At 41.3% G+C, this 22265-nt stretch overlaps 1 protein-coding gene and 1 long non-coding RNA gene across 2 annotated transcripts; one reads left to right on the top strand and one right to left on the bottom strand.

The window, feature by feature from the left end:
* Positions 1-5869: 5869 nt before the first annotated feature.
* On the bottom strand, positions 5870-9498 carry FADD (Fas associated via death domain). The gene is made up of 2 exons (XM_009564573.2): positions 9032-9498; positions 5870-8121 (listed from the first exon to the last, which is right to left on the bottom strand). The coding sequence occupies exons 1-2, from the start codon at positions 9330-9332 to the stop codon at positions 7835-7837; spliced, it is 588 nt and encodes a 195-aa protein (XP_009562868.2). The 5' UTR covers positions 9333-9498; the 3' UTR covers positions 5870-7834.
* A 261-nt stretch (positions 9499-9759) lies between these two features.
* Positions 9760-20546, top strand: LOC128852393 (uncharacterized). Its single transcript, XR_008450220.1, has 4 exons — positions 9760-10040; positions 10534-10769; positions 16858-17026; positions 18489-20546. It is a non-coding gene; the product is annotated as an uncharacterized LOC128852393 (long non-coding RNA).
* Positions 20547-22265: the final 1719 nt, after the last annotated feature.

Raw genomic sequence — 22265 nt, 5'->3', positions numbered from 1 at the left:
TGTTGGCCCAGAAATACAACACAGTTGTTTGTAGCAAAACCCAGGGTTCTCCTGGAGATTATCATAGGGATATATTTCTTTACAAAGATAGCATACACCTTATAAGCGATAGACTTCAAGTTTGACAAGCAGTATTGAGAAATAGCCTTGTCAGAAAAGTCTCATATACCAGATTACATCATGTAACTTTGCTCAAGGGTGTGTGCATATGTGTACACAAGCTATACACACACAGAGAGATATATGTATATATACACATACAGAAGTATATCAGGATCTGGGAGGCATGCAATTTTCATGTCCAACACTTACTTTCTCTCCTGAAATAAAATGTACAGCTTTCTTTCACCAAAATAATATGGCACAGCTTTGATTCCAATATATCTTTAAGTGATTTACAAACAGTGATGTTCCTTGCATAAGTATTCAGCATTTACATATTACACATCCATGGATATTCAGCTAATGAAGGGAATATTCACTATAAGTGGTGCAAGTTCTGCAGTACTAGAGCTTTTTTGCTGTAAACAGAATAATCAAATTTTTTGCCAGCCAAAATCTACAGTGACAATTTAAAGTTTTAGGTACCAAATCCACCAATGTTTTGCTGGATTTTAGGTTGTTTTACTATACATTCTGCAGAAAGGTCAGGATGTCCCGTAGTAACAAGGGGGAAGGTTTTTGATTCCCAATTTTAAGTACTCCTAGAGGCAGCATCTCTTACCCATCTGTTTGCAGCCAAAACACTGTAGAAAAGCCTGAATATATGGACACCAGTTAGTTCTTAGCAAGGTTTCTGAGTGTACAAAGGAAGAGTTTTTCAGTTCCTAGGGCTCAGTTTAGTTGCACAATTAGAGGCTTTTTTGTCTGCCTTTAATAATGCCCCCTTTGTAGTACCAAAAGACGTGACTGAAAAGCTGGCAGCGTTCTTCAGCCAGCAGCTCTCCATTACTCCTCTTTGCATGGAAAGAGGAAACTGCCAGTGCTGCTGTAGCATTTGACATGATAACGTTTCAAAAACAGGATATTCCCTGACCTGCTTACAGGTACTGTGGCAATTCCATCCGTGCCTGTTTTTCCCCTTGGTGAGATTGTCATATCCTATTTGAATACACTAAAAACCACTGGAAAAGGCTGTCTGAATAACTAGAAGTAATTCAAGAAATGCCCAAGTCCTCTTCAGAAGACCAAGAAAGCCAGTGTTTGCTCCTCCCTCAGGCTTGTGTGTTATAATTATCCAATATTTAATGGTGCAGGGGAGGATAAGGTTGTGGGAGAGAGATAAGGGACAAAAGTAACCTTGTAAAGGAGAAAATGGGACAAGCCTATGGGGCACTTCAGGTACTATTTAAATAAAAGAAGCCATGATATAATTTCTCTATAGTTCTTTCTCTAATTCCTCTGAATTAGCCTCTGGGAACTTCTCAGAGCTTTCAAAACAAACTGAGCTCCATACCACTGAGACATCAGATTTGGCTGGCGAGGCCTGTTCTGGTAGAAGATGTGGCACAACCCTGTTTGAATTACCAATTATCGAAACAGTCACCCTTAAAAAATTCAGTTCAACCTGAATGCAGGCATCCCTTATAACAATACCCCACAAACCAGCAAGAATGCTAACCTAGGAGATGCGCAAACAATAGCATCACATCACGTGTGAAAGCAAACTCAGGATTTTCAAAGGTGTTGATGAATATTAAAACAGCACTCCAGCTGTGTTTGTGATGGTATCAGCTTCGTGACTGTTGGTCTAGGCTCTTCCACAAACCTTAATTCACAGAAGTAAAGCAAGTGAAATCCGTCTTTGTCTTTCAAGCTGTAAAATGACCTGATCCTTTCATACTACCCGTAGCTTATCCAGTGGAAATGATTACTGGAGAATCAGGGATTTACAGGGCTGAGGATTTCTCACTGTGATGAGGATTCCCACATCAATTCACACTTTAAGCAAAGTGAGGAAAAAGAAGGAGATATTCCCAGGGAGAAAATCACGATCAGAGTATCCTATGCCAAGCTGCCACCGCTTTTAGTGACACACAAAGGCTGCAAGGAGCACAAGCATCAGTTATGTATGCCAAGGAGCTCAAGGACTATTTCAGATGTTGGCTAAGCACCAAAGTGGCTTGGTCACCTTCCCTCCCAGCACTTTACGGATGGAAAATGAGGGTCCCATCCACAGAGTTACTCTTGCAATCAGCATCCACTATTTTGCATGTGCCTCTTGTTCACATTAAAGTACTCCTGTTACTGTTTTACTATGTTAGTCTAACGTGAAGCTGAGGCGTTTAAATTCTTAGTCACTCATTCAGTCTTGCAAATAAAGGTTCAAAGTAAGTCAGGGCTGGACTGCTGGTAACTGAGAAGTTCCAGGAAATGAAAGGAAAAAGTACTGCATGGACCAAAGGGCTTTATAAATATAGTCATCTAAGGTATACATTCACTATCCCTTAAAAAGCACAGAGTAGATGTGGAATTTGACATATCCATTGAAAGAATCGGATACTCTACAGAAATATTAAGTTCTTTAGCATCAAAGTGCTATTTTTTTTTGTGAAAAGTAGAATATGTTTCGCAGAAAATGAGCAGGTCCACAGTGAACAAGTTCTCTAGGTGGTATAACAGAACTGCGAGCAGCTGTTAGCTAGAAATGTACACTTTGTTGGTTTTAGCTCTAATTAATTTTAATTCATCAGCATATATATTAGCTATTTCATGCACAAACATGCAGTTAGATACACAAGTCTGAATTTTATGGTTCAAGCTGGATACAGAAATGGAAGTCCCATGTGCTAAACTGCTGGTTATAAAAACAATGAAAATAGATGGCTTTAGTTCTAGCTGTGCACTGTCTCACGCTCTGTCCCAGTGGGGCAGTGGAACCAAAAGGAGAGAATTTAGTCAAGAAATTTCATTTCAGATTGCTCTCTCAGGGTGTGGATTTTTGACCTGGCTACCAACCAGAGATGCAGCAAATCTCACTGTTAGTAACAGCTTCCAAACATTACCTGGGCGGCTGGGATAGGCAGAAGGGAGCATGTTGCAGCCGTGTATTGCATGTACTGGTGTCCACAGTAGCAGCCGTGGGGGTGATTCAGGCTACCCAGGGTTTCTCACATTAAGGACTTCACAGCTGGGAAGCTGTAACTAAATTCTGCTCACATTGAGCATAACAAAGAAAAAAATCGCTGAAACCATGGGCCCAGACCTGCCAGGTGCTGCACCCTTTTAGTTCATGTTTCTCTGCAAAATTTGGCAATGTGCCTAAAGGTGACAGGAAGCACCTCTTAAGGAGACCATTGGATGGGAAAAAAAGATAAGCATTTAGCTTGATCGTTAACACATTTAATTCTTTTTTGTTTAACAGATGTGGGAATCACAGATCAATGGGAATAATGGAATTAAGCAGAAAAGAAAGCATTATAAAAATGGTGAACATTTTTAATTGCATGATTATTGCTTTACGTCTAAGTTCTATAAAACCAGGCTCACCTATAAATTCCAACCACAGAAAATCCTAGTTTTGGGATTCCTCATTGTCATCCTCTGATGACAATGGTCCAATTTTATCTCTGTGTAATATTCACAGCACAAGAGCCTCATCTGGCACCTTGAGCACACTGAAGTAAATAAAAACACCAGTTTGACAACTTCTGAAGCATTAGACATACAAACTTGACATGTAGTTCCTGAGCAAAGGTACTTACTACATTATATTGGAGATCTAATCCTCAAAACCTCTTCTAGAGATATTATTTCTACACACCAATCATCTCTCCAGAGTCTTAGAGAACACAGAGCAAAAAGCTTAACTTTGCTACAATAGCTGGTTACTTTGAAAGCTGTCTTAATAACTGTGACCTGCCAGAAACACAGCATTACCCTTTTCTTTGACAAACTAAACCCTAAGCTGAAAGAATGTTGTTACCATCAACACAAGAAGAATGGTAAACATAGCACATCTGGAAAACGAGGAAAAAGCTTTCACCTTCCAACACTGATCAAATCACAGGGATTTCTGACTTAAACTCAACCAGTCTTACCAACATAATGTGAAGTTTTATGAGAACAAACCCGTTTTTTAGTCCATTTTAAGAAATGAACGTGGCTCTCAAGAATTAAAGTTGTTGAAATAGCTCCGTGGATGAAACATGCCTATTTAATAATTAAGAGTGCCTCTAAGTTTATTCCATGCAGATTCCCACACAGAAGCCTGCGCTTTCCTGGCAGCTGAGTAAGGCTGTGCTTCCTTTTCTCTAAACCTGCAATTCTCAGAACCTATTGCAACACACTCTCTTAATGTCAAGTAATCCTCAGCTATGATTTTTTTTTTTTATGAAGACAAAGACAGATTCTTCAAAAGTTCTTGAACCTTTACTCAAAACTCCTTCCCCTATCCCTTATTTACCTGCTCTGCCCCCCCAATTTCTATTTTTGTTGTATACTGTTGAAACAGTGAACTATTTTCTACCATTTTACCAGTGCATCTTTGCAATAAAAACACAATTACAGATAAAGTCATAAGTAGAAAAACATCTTCCATAATGGAACACATTTTAAAGACACAGGTGACCAATGCAGGGAATGGGAAAAACAGCACAAACCACTTTTCCATAACTGTGAAAGAAACAAAGACAGTCATTAGAAATAAATTGAAAAATACTAGACCAAAAAGCCTGAATTAAGAACATGCTGAGCGCCAGAGGGAGCTCAGAAATACAGCATGTTACCAAGCTTTTTGCGTTAATAGACTTCACGAAGTAGCCAGTTGTTTTAGGACCGAAACAAAGGCCACAGGAAATACAGCTGCTTGTGTTTGGGGAATGAAGAGAAAGAAAAACAAAGCGTTGCTTTTGAAATATTCAGGACAACCAATTTGTATGAGGAATTGTAATTAAAGGTCTAGAGAACAGAATTCTTTTAACTCAGTGATGAAAATAACGCAATTTAAAAAAAATGCGATATATAATTGATATCTTAAAAAAAAAAAAATCATACGAAGTGGCAAACAAGTACTGAAAAGGCCTGTGAAGCAACATAGAAAAATAGTCCTCCAAAACCAAGAGCTCTCCCAAGGTGACACTTTCAGCTCTCAAGCATGTTTTGATGTGTTGTTTTCTCAAGGCTCTAAGGAAACAGAGTCTCAAGAGACCAAAAGGAAAATGTTTTAGTAATTCCTTAGAGGCAGATACTCTTGCAGGGCCATCACAGAGACTTTGATTAAGTGGGTAATTAACTTACTTGTCTTACCCTTTCAAAGCTTTAAGTACACACTAACACCTCAGTGCCAGCAGACACTTCGCAGAACACTGAAGCCTCTATCAATTTAACTCCTGAAACATGTCCTCTGAAAGCCTAAACAGGTTTAGAATAAGCTATATTTTAAATTCATTATGAAACAAACACAACATCCTTACCACAGCATGACTAACAAGAGGTAAAATAAGAAAAACAATTGTAAGGACCGTATCCCAGAGGCCTATCACCCATGTATACGCTACATTGTGGCTCAATTTTAGGCTCCTGAAGGCTGGCAGAGAACTTTTTTCCTTGCATTTCCCTGATTGACAGCATTAAAATCCTACTCCTGCTAGGAAAATACAGCCTTCTTAGCACTTCTGAGAAACCCTGTGACAAGCTTTTTTGTTTTAAATGTTCCAAGAAGGGCAACATAATGGCAGCCTGTTTAGCGCCACTCCTGGCTTTAAAAGTGGTCTTAACATTTGTCTTCCCCCAATTAGAGTTCTCATCATAGACAGCAATCCCATAATTAAAAAAAAAAAAAAAAAGCCAACCAGTTCAATTCCTTTTGTTTTCAAGTAAGTATTTTTTAATGAAATCTTTACAAAATTATACAATGTAAACTTTTAATTCAAGTTAAAAAGTCTATTTTTGTCCAAAATAAAACACTGCTGATTGGGTTGCAACACATTTCCTTACAAATGGAACCCTTTTCCCTTACCCCTCCTCACAATAAAGTTTTTAATTAGCCCTGAGGTACTGCACAGATTGATGAAGTGTAGGTCATTGCTTTCAGCCGCAGTGAAACATCCAGTATGTAGGAGTCCCTAAAGAAACAAGAGTTTTTTATCTTCTGAGGCAGAATGTTTCTTGTAGCTGATAAGTTCCAGGCTACAATTAAGAAGTTATTCCAACTGAGTCTTAAGAAACTCTGGTTATATGCAGCAGTCAGTATACTTTGCATGTTGCTGATAAATCTATCTTCTGCGAACCAAATATTAATCATATATACCATGATTAGAAAATATTTGCAAGAAACTTTTAGGGAGAAAACTTAATTAAAAGGTTCACATTACAGCAGTTCTCATTAACTACAATCATCTAAACTAGGAGCACCAACTGCAACAAGCTGGAAAATTGTTAATGTCACATTTTTGCAGAGCAGTAGTAGATTATATGCTGACACCCAACCTTCACAGTAATGGCACCATGTAACAAGAACCTGAAAAGATACAGGTACATCAGCAAAAAAGAAGCCTCTCCTCTTCAAGTATCTATTTAACGTAGTTAGAAGGATGTTTGTAGTTACAAACAACCCTACTCATTCAAGGAATGATTTCGGATAACTTTTCCCTGCCTCACATCAGGGAAAGTTCCTGGAGGCCTCTACAGCCCTGCATGTCTTGAAGCTAGTGCAATTTTTCCAGTCTTAGGTTAGGTATGAAGGCCATTCTTTGAAGTCTGTTCCAAACTAAAGATGAAAACTGAATCTGGTCTTGTCCATAAATACTCTTTCCTCTGTGAGTTGCTTACAACCACTTTCAAAGAATTCAAAAGGAACAGCAATGAACTAAAAAACTGCAGAGGACTTAAAGAGCTATTAGATTTGGGGCAACATTTGAAGGGAACAAACTGGTGGAAGACAGTTGCTCTAGAGGAAAGTTAGTACTATTCATTTGCTCTAAGTAGGATCTCACATGCCTCCGCTATAAAGAAACCATTTGTTTTCTAGTTTTTTCTTGCCAACAGCGTAAATAACTGCAGCTAACTTACAAGGTTAGCTGCAACTTTCTAGCAGACATGACCAGACTCCGTGATATAGGTTATGAAAACACTTCTAGTAAAGAATCTTAAGACTTTCATGGCAGTAAAAAGAGACTGCTGTAAACCTCTGTAAGACAGGCACAATTTTTTCTGATCCTTTCAGGAGAACATTTCCTTCCGGAGGATGAAGGCACTTGATACAAACTAGTTCATTTTCAAGTTGGGCACATTTTCTGCCAAGAAAAAGGCACCGCAATAGTTATCAGCCTTCTTGTGTTGCAGTTTTAGAGCCTGAGGTTAGAGTTGTCTTAAGTCTCCTTTTATGGAGAAGAAATGCATTTGACAAATTACGGAAGACACAATCTTATGCTACTCAAAAATAAAATCCAGTACACAACTAAGAGGTCTTTCTCTCTTTCACACTACAGTTATATAACAGGCCACATAAAAATACAAAACCTCCCCATGAAATTTTAAGTTACAGCTGCCTCAGAAACATCCCATAGATGTTTCACACACATCTGGAAAGTACTTGCAGCAAAGCAAAGCTCATTTTCAGCCAGGTAGTAGAACACATGAGATTTTCTAAAAATTGGAGTTTAGATATTCTACAAGTTAAAAATCTCTTAAAGGAAGCATCAAATTACAAATCATTGCCCAAAGGAATTTGTTTTTATGTTAATCCTGACCACAAATCAACTCATTAAGGCACACAAATTAACAGCAGAACAATAACGGAACCAATTACACTGATTTTCAGTTCAGGGATGTAGAAGGCACTTTCACTTTTTTCATCCACATCGGTGGACATGGAAATGTTTTTATATTGATTTCAGCTGGTTCCAGTGTTCATCAGCTGGAGCTCCTGTTCAACTCTGTCTGCCGCTAAATTCATCTTACAGCTCCGGAGAGCTTGTATTAAGTCAGTCACCTTTGCATCTTTTCCCTTTGATTTCTGCCACTCTCGAAGTGACTGAATGAACTGTTCACGCAAGTTCTGTGGATTGGCTGCTATTACTCTGTCCATTTGCACATCAGAAAAGTCAAGTTCTCGCATCAGCTGTTTCCATTCTCTCCCAACATTGTCACATATGACTTTAATAGCTACCCTCAGCCGACCTGAAATAGCAGAAATATATTGTTAGTGATGGATTTCCCAAGACATACAGGAGAAGATTTTAAAAGTTAGTTGGGGTTTACTTTTTTCTAGCAAAATGCAACAACTCTTGCTGCATAGCACATGGCTTAAGTCACAACACATTCTGAAAAGATGCTGTGAATACTCTGAATTCCAAGTACACAGCACAATTTCATAGTCATAGAATCACAGAATGGTTTCGGTCAGAGGGGACCTCAAAGGTCATGCAGTTCCAGCCTCTCCTGCCATGGGCAGGGACACATCCCACTGGATCAGGTTGCTCAGAGCCCCATCCAGCCTGACCCTGAACACCTCCAGGGATGGGGCAGCCATGACTTCTCTGGGCAACCTGTGCCAGTAGGTCACCACCTGCACAAGATAAAAATTCTTCCTAATATCGGATCTAAACCTTCCTGCTTTTAGCTTAAAACTATTACCCATCATCCTATCCCTGCACTCTCTGATAAAGAGCCCCTTCCCAGCTTTCCTGCAGATCCCCCTTAAGTACTGGAAGGCTGCTTTTAAAGTCTCCCACGAGCTTTCTCTTCTCTAGTCTAAACAATCCCAACTCTCTCAGCCTGTCACATCAATTTCACTTCATATATTTCCAAGTGACCATTCTCGAAGGGAAGAAATATCCACTCCAGAAAGCACTTTGCAGCATATGTTGCCCTCGCGGTGCATTTCCAGAGTACGACAAAGTCCTGTGGAACTGTCAACAGGAGAATCACCCTTGGCCGAGAGCTCAGCTACAGGAGGCAACTGAAGGCAGCCGTGCTCTGGTTCTGCTCTAAGCACACCCACAGCTAAAGGATGTGTACAAATTTACTGGGGTTGCTTTGGTGGGGGGAGGAAGAACTGAAAGGAGAATTAAAAAAATAATCCACGTACGTTTTTCATGCACATCTGGTTCATCATCAGGTGCATTAGCCTCTCCTTCCTCTACGAACTGCTTTAGCTGCAAGACCAGATCTTGTCTTTTAATGTTGGTAAGCAATTCTTCAAGGAAGGTCACGTCGTGCCTAGTGAGCAGCCGCTGCTCGATGAGGATGCTGAAAAGCTCCCTGGCGGTTTGGATAGACTCCAGCTTCCTTTTCCCAATTTTATCCTGGCAGAGGAACTTCAAGGAAGCAAGTTCACCCTCCGACAACCTCGAGGAGAAAGAGTTCAGCAGAGTCAGAAAGGGATCCATGGCGCCGAGGCCTCCACCCCAGCCACTACCAGGCCCAGCCGAGGCAAAGGCCGCGCGGGAAGGCTGGAGGGATCCTGTCCCCGCTTCTCCGGGAGGGGAACAGGTTCTCTGTTTTCAGTAAGCGACGGGGAAGCCAGCGGGAACGGGGGGACACAGAGAGGACCGAACAGCCCCAGCCTCGCGACGATCTCCAAGCACTGCCTCCGACCCCACTTCCCCCTCGCCGCCTTACCCGGAACTCACGTGACGGCGACAGGCATCCCAACTCCCAGAAGTCACGTGACGGCGTCAGCCCCATACGCAGAAGTCACGTGACGGCGCCAGGGGCCCTTCCCCGCCCACCCGCTGCCTCCGGCCTTGGCCGGAAGCCACGTGACAGTGATGGGCTGGTGGGGCAGTGCCCAGAAGTCACGTGGCCGCGGTGGGGCTGTCGGCTGTCCGCCCCCAGGTGGGGCACGGGTGGAAGTCCTCTTTCTCGGCGCGCGCTGCCCTGTCGGAATCATAGGGTGGGTGGGTTGGAAGAGACCTTAGAGCCCATCCAGTTCCACCCCCCCTGCCATGGGCAGGGACACCTCCCACTAGATCAGGCTGCGCAACGCCCCATCCAACCTGGCCTTGAACACCTCCAGGAATGGGGCAGCCACAGCTTCCCTGGGCAACCTGTGCCACTGCCTCACCACCCTCACAGGAAAACATTTTCTTCCTAAGGTCTGCATCTCCCCTCTTACAGCTTGAAATCCTCCTGCCTGTATGTAGCTACAGCAGTCATCTAAAACCTAGCTTCTGAAACTCCTGTACTTTTCCTGGATGAAGCATAAAATCATAGAATGATTTGGGTTGGAATGGACCGTAAAGCTCATCCAATTCCAACTCCCCTGTCATGGGCAGGGACACCTCCCACTAGATCAGGCTGCTCAAGGCCCCATCCAACCTGGCCTTGAACACCTCCAGGAACTGCTCTAAAAGCCCTTAGAGGTGAACGGACGGATGATGCGGGGTACAAAACCAAGAGGCAGCCACACTGGACTCTGCCGTTCTCCTGCTACAGGAGGAGCAGGGCTGGGTGCCTGCGCCTCAGCCTTTGCCAAGCTCTAAGTTGGGAGATCTGTAGCTTCTTCAGTTTAATACAGAATTACGAGCTGCCCTATAAGGTTCCTAAACCTACGAGGATTACTTTTTTTTTTTTTTTTTTGTCAAAAAGGGAAAAGGAGACCAGGTGGCCAAGAAGACCGACAGCATCCTGGCCTGTATCTGAAACAGTGTGACCAGCAGGAGCAGGGAAGTAGTTTTGCCCCTTTACTCAACATTGGTGACGCTGCACCTCGAATCCTGTGTTCAGTTTTGGGCTCCTCACAAGGAGGACATTGAGGGGCTGGAGTGTGTCCAGAGAAGGACAATGTAGCTGGTGAAGGGGCTGGAGAACAGGTGCTATGAAAGGTGGCTGAGGGAGTTTGGATTGTTTAGGGGAAGTAAAGGAGGCTGAGGGGAGACCTTATCACTGTCTACAGCTACCTGAAAGGGTGTTCTAGCGTGGTGGGTGTTGGTCTTTTCTCCCAAGTAAGAAGTAATAGAAAGAGAGGAAATGGCTTCAAGTTGCACCAGGGGAGGTTCAGATTAAGTATTGGGGAAAAATACTCACTGATAGTGTTACCAGGCACTGGCAGAGGCTGCTCAGGGAGATGGCTGAGTTACTGTTTCTGGCGTATTTAAAAGATCAGTAGATGAGGTGCTCAGGTGATGATCTCAAAAGTCTTTTCCAACCAAATGATTTTATGATTCTGAGCATGAAAGGACTTGCTTGACAAAGAGCAAGAAAGGCTGCATCAGAGCCCCACTCTAAAAGAAACACTGCTATTCCAGCCATGTCCCTCACTGGCAGTTGCCTGGGAAAGCAGCCTTTGCCTTCCCAGCCTGGCTTCAGCTGCCCTGGAGATCCCAGACCTTTCCCTGGAAACACAGAGCTTGCAGGCTGGGCTTTGTTCCTTACAAAGATTAATTGTGACATGAAATAACTTCTGACCTTTTAAGAGAGAAGAAATGGGGCAAATGTTAGGTCCCTGTATTTTAAAGGCAGTTTTTATGCAAGGTGAAAGGTTGTGAACTATTCTTAAATGGGAAAGTTCAAGTTCATCCCATTGCATGATAAATCCCTGAAAGTTCAGAAAAAACATAGTTGTTTGTCTTCACAGCCCAGTGTAGGTGAATCCTGAGCATGTTCAGGATTTTCCTCATTCCTTCTGCGAATGCTGGAATGTTGATTCTGCAAGCTACCCTGTTACTAAATTGTTTCCAGTACAGCCTTTAATTTATTGTTGTTGCAACACACAAATGTACTACAGTCCTTGTCATTAAAAGATTGCCATCTCAGATGCATGAGCTTAAGCATTACCATTTTCCACATCACCTTCTCCAGTCTCGCTTTACAATGTGAGGAAGAACTCCTACTTCTGCCACATGGCTAAAACTCCCACAGTCACAAGCTTGTCTTAGATGAAACTACTGGATCTCAGCACCTTGTTTCAGTTTGTTACACAGTACTGGTCTGACATGTGATTAGGAAGGGCACTATACGGAACTGGCTATGAAGTCCATCTGTGTCTCCACAGCACAAGGATATGATGAAATGTGTATTTCATTCTGAATACAAGATCTGTTTCCCACAAAGATAATCCTCCCAGGTTATATGAAAATTGTGCAACCTTGTCTCTTCCAAGTGAGCATCCCCTTAAAATAATGCCTTTTCCAATAGCGTTAGTGGTATTTTCTTTTATTTTTAACAATATATTCATAAAATTAATAATAAATTTGGGGCTTCCATCAGCGTTTCTTTCCCCCCCCCCCCATGTTCCTCATCTAGGAAAGATGGCAGGTCATCTAATCATGCCTACCTTAAAAAGCAGCTCACAAGCATATTGCATGGGGGATCCACAGCTTCTCTGGGCAACCTGTTCCAGTGTCTCACCACTGTCATAGTGAAGAAATTCCTCTTTATGTCTAGTCTAGATCTGCTCCTCTCCAGTTCATACCCATTGCCCCTAGTCTTATGACTACAAGCCTTTGTAAACAGTCTGTCCCCACCTTTCTTGTAGGTCCTGTCCCTGGAGGTGTTCAAGGCCAGGTTGGATGGGGCCTTGGGCAGCCTGGTCTAGTGGGAGGTGTCCTTGCCCATGACAGGGGAGTTGGAATTGGATGATCTTTAAGGTCCCTTCCAACCCAAACTATTCTATGATTCTCCATGTAATTGAAAGCAACAGCAATGGAAATTTTGAAAGTTTCATAGAAGCGTAGCAGCTAGTGTCCACACTGAGGTACAAGGAGGTGTGAAAGCAAATCAATGCATCAGTATAATTCTAGAGAGTCTAAATTAGTAACAATCGTGGAACTAAAAGATACAAATCATCATCTAATTAAGAAACAAATCATTGCTTCAGTGCTTTTAAACTTACTCGTAATGCCTGGCATGGTTGATCTAGTAGTCCCTGTTATTGTGTCTGAATCTGACCTGTTAACTCTACTTTGACACAGTCTCAGAATACCCAAACCACTTGCTTTCCTCCAGGTATTTCCTTTGAAAGCGGTTCATAGGGCTTTGGCAAAGAAAGTATTTGCCAACGGCAACAGATCGAAACTGCTCCACATCAGAATAAAACTTAATGGAAATGATTTATAAGGCCAGCTCAGGTTTCAGTAGAAGTTTCCCAGAAAATTAAGTGCTATGGTCCAGTTCCTAACCAAATATTAATAATTTGAGGCAGAACAATTGCATGCAAAATGCTGCAGAGGGAGCTCAAAGCCCATGAGTGTTTCAAATTGAGCCTTTTGACTTCATGGTCTTGGCTGGAGGAGCAGAGCAGAGAGAGGGGAAAAAAAAAGAAAATTCATTTCTGTCGAGCCTCCAGTGATGTGTCCCTCACCAGCACATTAAGGCACCAAGCACCAATTTAGAAGCTGTGGACATGGAACAGCAAAGTTTGTGGCTGCCCTTTGCGGGGCCTGTGCACCATCACATTGTGTGAATAAACGTGGGGTGGCTGAAGGGTTGTTTGGGAGGGATCATGACTCATTAAACAGCTTCTTTAAGAAGGGGTATATTAATCCATATGCCCTGATTAATAATCATTTTGGTAAAATATGTGCGATGGTACTGAACCACAGGTGACTGAGACGAGTTTGCATGGAAATTTCGGAAGATGCTTTGTGTCTTCTAGCCAGGGCAACTTAGATTTCTGGCTGGCCCTTCTTTGCTCTAGCATTGTACTCTGATCTGCTCTGGGGGTGTGGAATTGTGTGGCAGCTTCTGCAGGCACTGCAATCCCTCTGATGTAATCTGATTTGCTATTAGTGCTCGTTAACAAGTATAGGAGTTGCTGAGCCCGCCTTTGCTGACTGTTCTCTTGTACTGTCAGGTGACTTACTCTTGATAGGACAAAAAGCTTGCTGTGAACACTAATTGCCTTCTGTTTTCAGGCAATTCCTCTTCCCAGCAGTGCTTGCAGCCCGCTGTTGACACACCAGAACTAGTTTTAATCTATTTCAGATGCTGGTTGCAACATAGCTACCTCAGCACAGTATGTGGCACCCTCAACTCTGAGATAGTAATGCACATATTCAAAGAAATCTCCCTCTTTCCTGAGGCCCACAGTGGAGGCTGCAGACACCAGTAGAGTTTCTAGCATTAATACATGTATTTTTCTACTTTGCTTTTGTTCTGACCTACATACCTGATGCCTTGTGTGTACTTTGCCTACCTTTGATAGGTTTAAAGCTTAAATCACTGCTGTTAGTTCTGCCCTGGTGCAGTAAAGATCTGCTCTGGGGCTTGTAAGGTGCAAAGGATGTGCATCTGCAGGAGCTCCTGTCTGGCTTTACAGAGTGGAGAAAGGTGAAAGACTCAATGGATCAGGACTATATCTTAGACTTGATGGCGTAGTTGCTTTAAGTAATATGCAGGGTGAAGAGAGAGCCAATAGGTGTCTTCAGAGGCAGAAACTGGAATCAAGTCAAGGAGAGCTTGCTGGTCTACTGCTGTTTCTTTACAAGCTGCTTAATAGTTCTTATTAGACTGGCTGGCCTGCTTGTCAAGGGGGAGGTAGAGTTCTTGAAGGGGTATTAGTTTCCTTTTTTTGCAACTGGAAGCAAAAAGGGGAATACTCACATGGTGGAGCTGGTGACAAAAGGCATTCCATTACTAACAGTGGTAAGACAAATCTATACACTGATGCACACCCTCCACCTGGACTGCTCTTAAAAGCCCTGCAGCTGAAGAGGGCTGTACTCTTGCCTTTTTGACCAAGTAATGAGAAATATGATGGGATACAGTTCCTAGTTGCCTGAGTCCGTGGAAACTGGAGTATTTCGGCACAACCATGCTTTTTAATGAAGTAGCTTTGATAACTGTACCAACTTAGCAGACAATTCAATAACAAATAACCCAGGGTGAATTTAAAATTCTCATCCCTGACACTTCTGAGACACAGATTGGACAAAGGTCTTGCCATAAACTAGATGTATTTAACCCTGTCTCAATGCTGAGAAATTGTTTCTCTTTTGAGATCCACTCAGTTGTACTCTTCTTTTATTATAATTGTCATTCTCTCTCAAGGGAATTAGGAGTATCTTACTTTTCCTTTGTTGTCTTCAAGATAAGAGCAGTATTAAATAAACACAGCCCCCTCTCTGCTGGTTGAATTGGGCAAATTTGGGTTTTTTGTTTGTTCACTTGCTTGCTTTTTTATACCTATGGTGGATAAGCTGATTTCCATAAAATTTCTTAATATACTTATTCAATAACTCTCACCCATTGTTTGCAAAATCCTAAAATGTACATTTTCAGCACTGAAATGACAGGTTCTGTATTTTCTTTTGTGAATTAATTGACCTGTCCATCTTTCCTTTGTCAGCTATTACCTCTGTTGCTATAACATCTAGTGTAGAAAGAAGTGCGCTAGTAAAGAAACTGTTTGTAAAGAGACTTAGGATCCTAGGAGAAGATTGTCCATGACAAAAGGGCCTATAAGAGATGTTAAATTATTGGGGGTTGAAAGAGGGAAAATTAGAAGCGGAGTGTGGGAAAAGCAAATAAGTGTTGAAAAGAAAGTGAACTCCGGCATGAATAGGTTGTATACAGATAAAAGATCTGGCCAAGTAACAACAACAACAAGCAATAAGTTGTTAACAGATGCTTGAACTTAATATTGAAACAGAAGAAGTGTTGATATAATTCTGTTGATATAGTTCTGTTGTGTTATTGTTGGCAGAAGAAGTTAGTTTAACTTTAGGGGAAGGGTAACTTGTAGACTTTTGTTTATTTTCTCCAGCTGAAAACCTCTGACTTGACTTTTTACCTATTTTTCTAGTGAATTTTCATCATACCGTTTAAGTATGGAATCATTCAGACAGACATTTCACATGTCAGTAAAACTCTGTGTATATGTTAGACCAGGACATTTCATTCCTCTAAACCATATTTATTACTTAAGCTCTGCAACATCAATTTTGCACTTGGGAAAACAGAAGAACAGCGAGAACTGAAAACGAGGGTTGTCTGCACAGGAATGTCATTGTGAAATAAGTCAGGGAGGAAATAACAAGCCTTCCAAAAGAGCAATCAAGGATCAGTAGATCTCTTCTGGGGCCCTTTCTATTTCTATACTATTCGGTCCCTACTGGGACTAGGCTAAGGTGACCTGTCAGCAGTGGAAGCGTCCGCTCTCTGACGGTTACCTTAGAACCACAGCTATTCTGAGCTATTTCCTCCTAAAGATAAATTTACAGCAGAGAACGATACAGAGATGCCGAATCTCTTGTTAACTTATGCCAAGGCATGTCCACACTCCTGTCTTCCACAGTGAGTGCAAAATATCTCCCTTAAGGTGGTAAAGAGCCTCTAGATTTAATTTATTTGTGAGTCCAACACTCACTTCAGCCTGTTGGCTCTCAAACCATACTGGGGACTGTGTCTTGTTGCACAGTGGTGGGCTCTTTGGCTGGTTGAGAACAAAGAAAACAAAGTTAAGATAGGAATTGTAGGCCGCTATTCATCCAGGGGAATAATTTAGTGGTTCTGATTGCCATGGTTGAAAGCTAATACTGACTAATTTCTGAAAAGTACATATGTTCTTTATTTTCCTGAGCTCCATAAAAGCATGAAAAGGTAAATACTTACCACATTAAGGTTTATTTTGTTGGAAAGAAAATAACTGGAAGTGTTTTTCTTTGGTCTCCTTCTCTGCATTTGAAAATACAATATTTTGAGCAGCTATAAAAAAGTGTCAGGATGACTTAGAATTATTTATTTTGCAGAAAATGGTTCAATTTTGCATTAGTTGCACCACTTGGAAGTATTTCTTACAAGCATGCAAATACCACAGGACTTCATCCTCCTACCTAAGGAGGTGGTTTTCCTCCCTTTCCTTACTGGGTACAGACACTCAACTGGCTGCTGCATAGTATTACAGTTTAAAAAGTAGCATCAGGGATTGGTTTTTTGTCTGAATATTCCGTCTCTAACCTCTTCCATTAACAGGCTCTGCTTTGGACCTGGACATTGTCAAGAGCGTGGTGTGAAAAATGTAACCCTTTTCCCAGTCATGTCTCTGCATCCAAGCTGCAGAACAGCCTCTTCCCAGACCAGAAAATATCTTGGCTTCTAAATGTCTCCCACAGTAATTAAAATTTCACCTTAATAAACATAGGTGAGCCTGGTCATGCTTGTTAGATTTCTGAGTTAAACTCAGGCAATGTGAGCTCGCTCCAGTGACTGGAGATAATGACAAACAAAGGGGGAAGGGGATAAAATTCCTAAAACCCAGTGTTACCTTAGATATCTGTGATTGCCACTAGAGGGAAAGCTCAGTGGATTTTTCTTTTTCCCTTCAAGAATGTGCCAATACAGTATTTTCCATCTGAGTCATTATCTCACAGTCATTGAAATTGGAAGGTGTAAGTTTTTTTCAAATCGATTAGAGAGGAAGTGCCTTGTCTGCTCGAACACAGTACAGTTATTATCCAGAGCTCTCATTTCCTTTTAAAACCTGAATAGTTTTATGCAACCACTGACACAGGATATGACTAGGTTAGTTACTCATAAGGATTTAGATATAAGTAAGAGAGCAAATCTGGTTTCATCACGCCCCTCCCTTGATTCTTGGGTAGGGGGAAGTATTTTCTGCTCTCTAACAAAAACACTTTAATTTGAGCTAGTCCACAGTGTTGTAGTCAGAATGAGATGCAAATTTGTCTTAAGCCACAATTTGGAATTAATTTTCATACACAAACATTATAGAAACTTGTTGCATTTGTTCCCAGAGATGAAGGATTGAGACTGACTGAGAGAATGGATTAATATAATGCAAAATATAGCATTTATATATTTTCCTAACAGTCTGTATACATTAAAAGCAAGGATGTTCCACAGACCATAGCTTTGTCTGCCCTCAAAGAATTCACGTACTGCTTTCTCTTTTCTCTTGAGAGGCTCTTGTTCAGAGAAACATTCGGAACCAAATGACTTGCAATGTAAGATCAGACCCAAGCTCATGCTCTCTGTCTCTCAAACATACATATAAACATAAGGCTTTGCTGCTATTCACCAATTTTGCAGTGATGCTTTTTAAAGCAGAAGTAGCCTGTATTATATCTTTGCCAAGTACCTGAGCCTGGAAGTGATTAACTGTCATTCTTTATCCACAAAAAGATGCAAAGTTTACTACCAGCTTAGCTCTACAGTTCGCCTTGGTCAGATTTAGAAGACAAAGACTTGGAGCAATTTGGTTTCAGAGTAAAATTAAAAAAGACAAAAGTGAAGAGGTTTAGTAGAATTTCAAAACTGACTCAGTTTGACTTCTTTCACTCTTTAAAGCCAGGAAGATGTAGTTGAAGTTCACATTAATTTACTCTCAGGACTTTCATTGTTCCTTTCTTGCTTCCACCTCCTTCTCATTCCTAACAGTGCCCAAGTAGAATAAAATACCTAAGTGACCTGAGGCCAGCATGGCCCAAAACCCACCAGACTGCAGAGCTGTTTTGCCATGTAGACCATCTCCTGATGACCTGAGAGGTCTTGCAGTAAACCTGGAGTAGTCTAGCTTGCTACAATTTATTACTTTCACACTTGATGGTTAGTTACTTCTAACCACTTTCCTTCTTTACCTACAGATGTATTTTGAAAATTAATACATTAAGAAATGTGAGCAGCTCATCTAATTATATCCTTCTACCAGGACAGATGGGAATTCCATTCTTCTGAGCACTGTTCCACGATGATGCAATGCTGCCGTCTCGGTTCAAGGCAGGCAGCATGGGTAGATCAACCACTTCCCTGAACATTGCCTCTGCAGGCCGAGAGACTTACCTACTGTAGAACCACAGGACTTGTACCAACTAGGGCCCGACTTCAATGCTGGAAGCTGTGTAGAAGGTTATAAATCTGATCAATGTTAAAAATAAGTGTGTTCCTAGAAAAACCGTTTATTTGTGGTTGCTGAGGACTGTGGTAGTATTTGAAATTCAGTGCATGAGTGGAGAAGGCAAAGTCACCAAGGCCTCACTGATGCCAGAGAGATTGTCCCTGTCTTACTCCTTTTGCATCCAGTTCCTTCCAAAGGACCAAAGCCTCCCAGCTTTCATCTGAACACAAGATCAACAATATTGCACAACTTGGCAAGATAAGATTGCATGTGATTACAAAAACATTGGCAAAGGCTACCTGCTAACAGACCTACAAGATGGCCTCACCTTAAGAAGAGATCCTCTTTCCAGTAGAAGAACTTCTGTGGCTGATCTGCTAGCCAACTTGGGTCTGAGAACTTCTTTCATCTAGAGAAGATGGCCACTTTTTTTTTTTCATTTAGAAGTAAAAATAGGTAATAACCTTTTCTTACGCTCTAATAAAGACTGTTTTAACTATCTACATCTAAGTCTTGCTCTGCAAAATGGACTTTGTTACGTTTATAGTTTTGCTCATCACAATCTTCTAAACATTTTGCGTTTCGATTCTTTTTCTCATGATGGGTACATTTTGCATTTTGCCATGAATTTTCTCATGCAGGTCGTACTAAGCAAGATGGAAGCTATGACCTCAAACCCTTCAAACTTGTGTAGCTAAGTTGACATGACAGTGTAATGCCTTTGATTTTCTGAGCCCTTCACCGCATGGAAACTAGCGCAACAGTGTGCACAACTCTCCTGCGCACACAACACATCTGCATCTATATATTTTGGCCTTAGCTGACACTGGTTTCTAAAAGTACTGTAGAATTTAAGTGTCACAATTATTATTCTAAGTGCAAGTAATCATTCAGTAAGCAATGCTGTCTCATGCAAAGTCAAAGGGAGTCAAAGTAAATATTTTCTTTGGCTTTAGCTGGCTTTATGTCAGGCTGCATGCATCATATTAAAAATTAAGGAAGAGCTTAAAATTAAAATGAAGTTGCATTAATAGTTCCTTCTTCAGAAAGGCCCATGGGGCTAAAAAAAGATGGAGGTTAAAAAAAGAACTTTTTTCCTTTGCTGTACTAAAAATGGCATATTGTGTTGGGTCATGGAATAAATAGTACTGAAATGTGAAAAGAATGGAACCAGAATTTGAATGGAATCTGCATAAATTCTAAGACATGGTTTCTTCGGGGCAAAAGGGAAAAAAAAGAGTTGTTTACTCTGAAAACTTCACAGTAAAATATAAATAGACTCAAGTGAGCTACGAAACTTCAAGAGAGGTCTGAGTCCTGATGTAACAAGATTAAAAAACCTGTTTTATGATTGCTTATTGGAAATCACAACAGTCAAAAAGATCATTAACAGGACCAGAGAGCACTAAGGGTTTAAAAATAGAAATGTATCTGTGCCTTGGCTTGGGACTTATTCACCCTTAAGCTATTTAAGACTGCAAATATTTGTAAGACAGTATCTTAGAAACACAATGACATGGAAATCCAGAAGATTCAGACTCTTACTGCCGACACAATGGTGGGTGTGATTTCCTCCTCAGATTCACCAGCTGAAGTTGTGTCTTTGCCACAACCTTTGGGAAGCAAAAAGCAAACAGCACATTTTAGCAATGCTTCAAAAGTGGTCTACGCAGCCACTTCCAGCGGTAGTCTTTCCTACTATTGTCTGCATTTGCTCTCGGACTTAGTAAACCCGTGTAATGATTTTCCTGTTTAATGCATTGACACATTGGGGTTTGGCTTTTTTGTTTGGTTTGTTGGTTGGGTTTTTTTCCCCTTTGATTAAAGCAGGGCTGGGAAATGGGGTTTTGTACTTACAATTCTGGCAGAAGCATGCCCAGAAGAGGTCGAATGCACCTCATGGAGACACTGTTGAATCAGTACAGAATTCAGCTGTATTTGTATGAATACAAATATTGCTATCTTTTGTGAAACCTGGCCCATACAGTAGCTGTGAGTCACATCAAGGTATTTTCAATTATTTCTTGATCACTTCCAAATGTATTCACTTTCTTCCCCTCTCACCCCGCCCCTTCCAATGAATCCTTATTAGGATTATTCCTGCCTCAAATTTGCTATTGGTACAAAGAAAGCTTGTTTCTAGTTGCACCATAAATATGCGAAAAAATCATGAAAAGTAGCACAAACGCAGTGTGAATCTCTTTCTGGGAAGCATTATCTTCTATCAGATAAGCTTGTATCTACTATTATGTCTTTTAAGATCTGACAAAACCAAACCAGTTACAAACTAGGCAGTGATTTACCTGCTTCTGATTACATATCCATTATCTCAGAACAGAATTCTCACTTCCTAACTAGATTTCATTAGTTAGAGAATTAATAGTTTTTGGCTAGGCAGGGGGAATTGGTACGAAGGCTCATGCTTTGAGCAGATAAATGGGAGAGGGATTAAAAATTGGCAATGAGAAGTAATGTTTTGAGCCCAGCTTTGCCTGCACAGGACCCACGAGGTCATAAAAAAGTCACATACATAGTGCAGCATTCCTGCTTCCTGGGCTACTTCCCTTCAGAGCTGCATTCATCTAGACACAGTTGAAGGAATCCCCGAGCTTTGTTCCTTTAGTTTTAACATTTCAATTTTTTTCTTAATAATGAATACATTTTTCAGTTTCAGTGAACAAACCTCCTCATTACAAGCCCATTTCAAATGAGTTGGGGAAAGCTCTTATGTTCTGCTAAATGCATAAGACTAAAGTCAGAAGAACATTAAAGCCCTCAGGATAACATCCATCAATTAGTATTCAGCTGCCTATGCCTGTGCTAGAAGCCAAACCTCCCTTTGTGCTCATGGAGACAGATCATAGAATCATAGAATCATTAAGGTTGGAAAAGACCTTTAAGATCATCAAGTACAACCATCGACACACCACCACTGTGCCCACTAAACCATGTCCCGAAGCACCACATCTACACGTTTTTTGAACACCTCCAGGAATGGTGACTCAACCACTTCCCTGGGCAGCCTGTTCTAATGCTTCACCACTCTTTCACTAAAGAAATTTTTCATAATATCTAATTTAAACCTCCCCTGGTGCAACTTGAGGCCATTTTTTCTCTTCCTATCCCTTGTTACTTGGGAAAAAGAGATTAACACCTGCTTCACTACAGCCTCCTTTCAGGGAGCTGCAGAGAGCAATGAGGTCTCCCCTCAGTCTCCTTCTCCAGGCTAAACAATCCCAGGTCCTTCAGCTGCTTCTCATAAGACTTTTTTCCAGCTGCCTTCACCAGCTTCATTGCCCTCATCTCAACATGCTCCAGCTCAATATCTAAGATGCACCTCAGGTGGGATTTGCTTAATCTCAAAGTGTGGACCTAAAGCAGCTAGAACACAAGATCCACCTTCAATGCTGTAGGAAGATGTCTACAAATGAAATAGTCTCTACCAGCAAACAAACCTCACTTCTGGCCTCTGCTGTCTGAGTACACAAGGAGCACTGGGAAGGGCATCACAGATCCAGTTTTAGGC

This window comes from Cuculus canorus, chromosome 5, assembly GCF_017976375.1.
Source record: "Cuculus canorus isolate bCucCan1 chromosome 5, bCucCan1.pri, whole genome shotgun sequence".
Lineage (NCBI taxonomy): Eukaryota > Metazoa > Chordata > Aves > Cuculiformes > Cuculidae > Cuculus > Cuculus canorus.
Note: the sequence above shows the minus strand (reverse complement) of the source record. Positions and strands in the feature narration are given on the sequence as shown.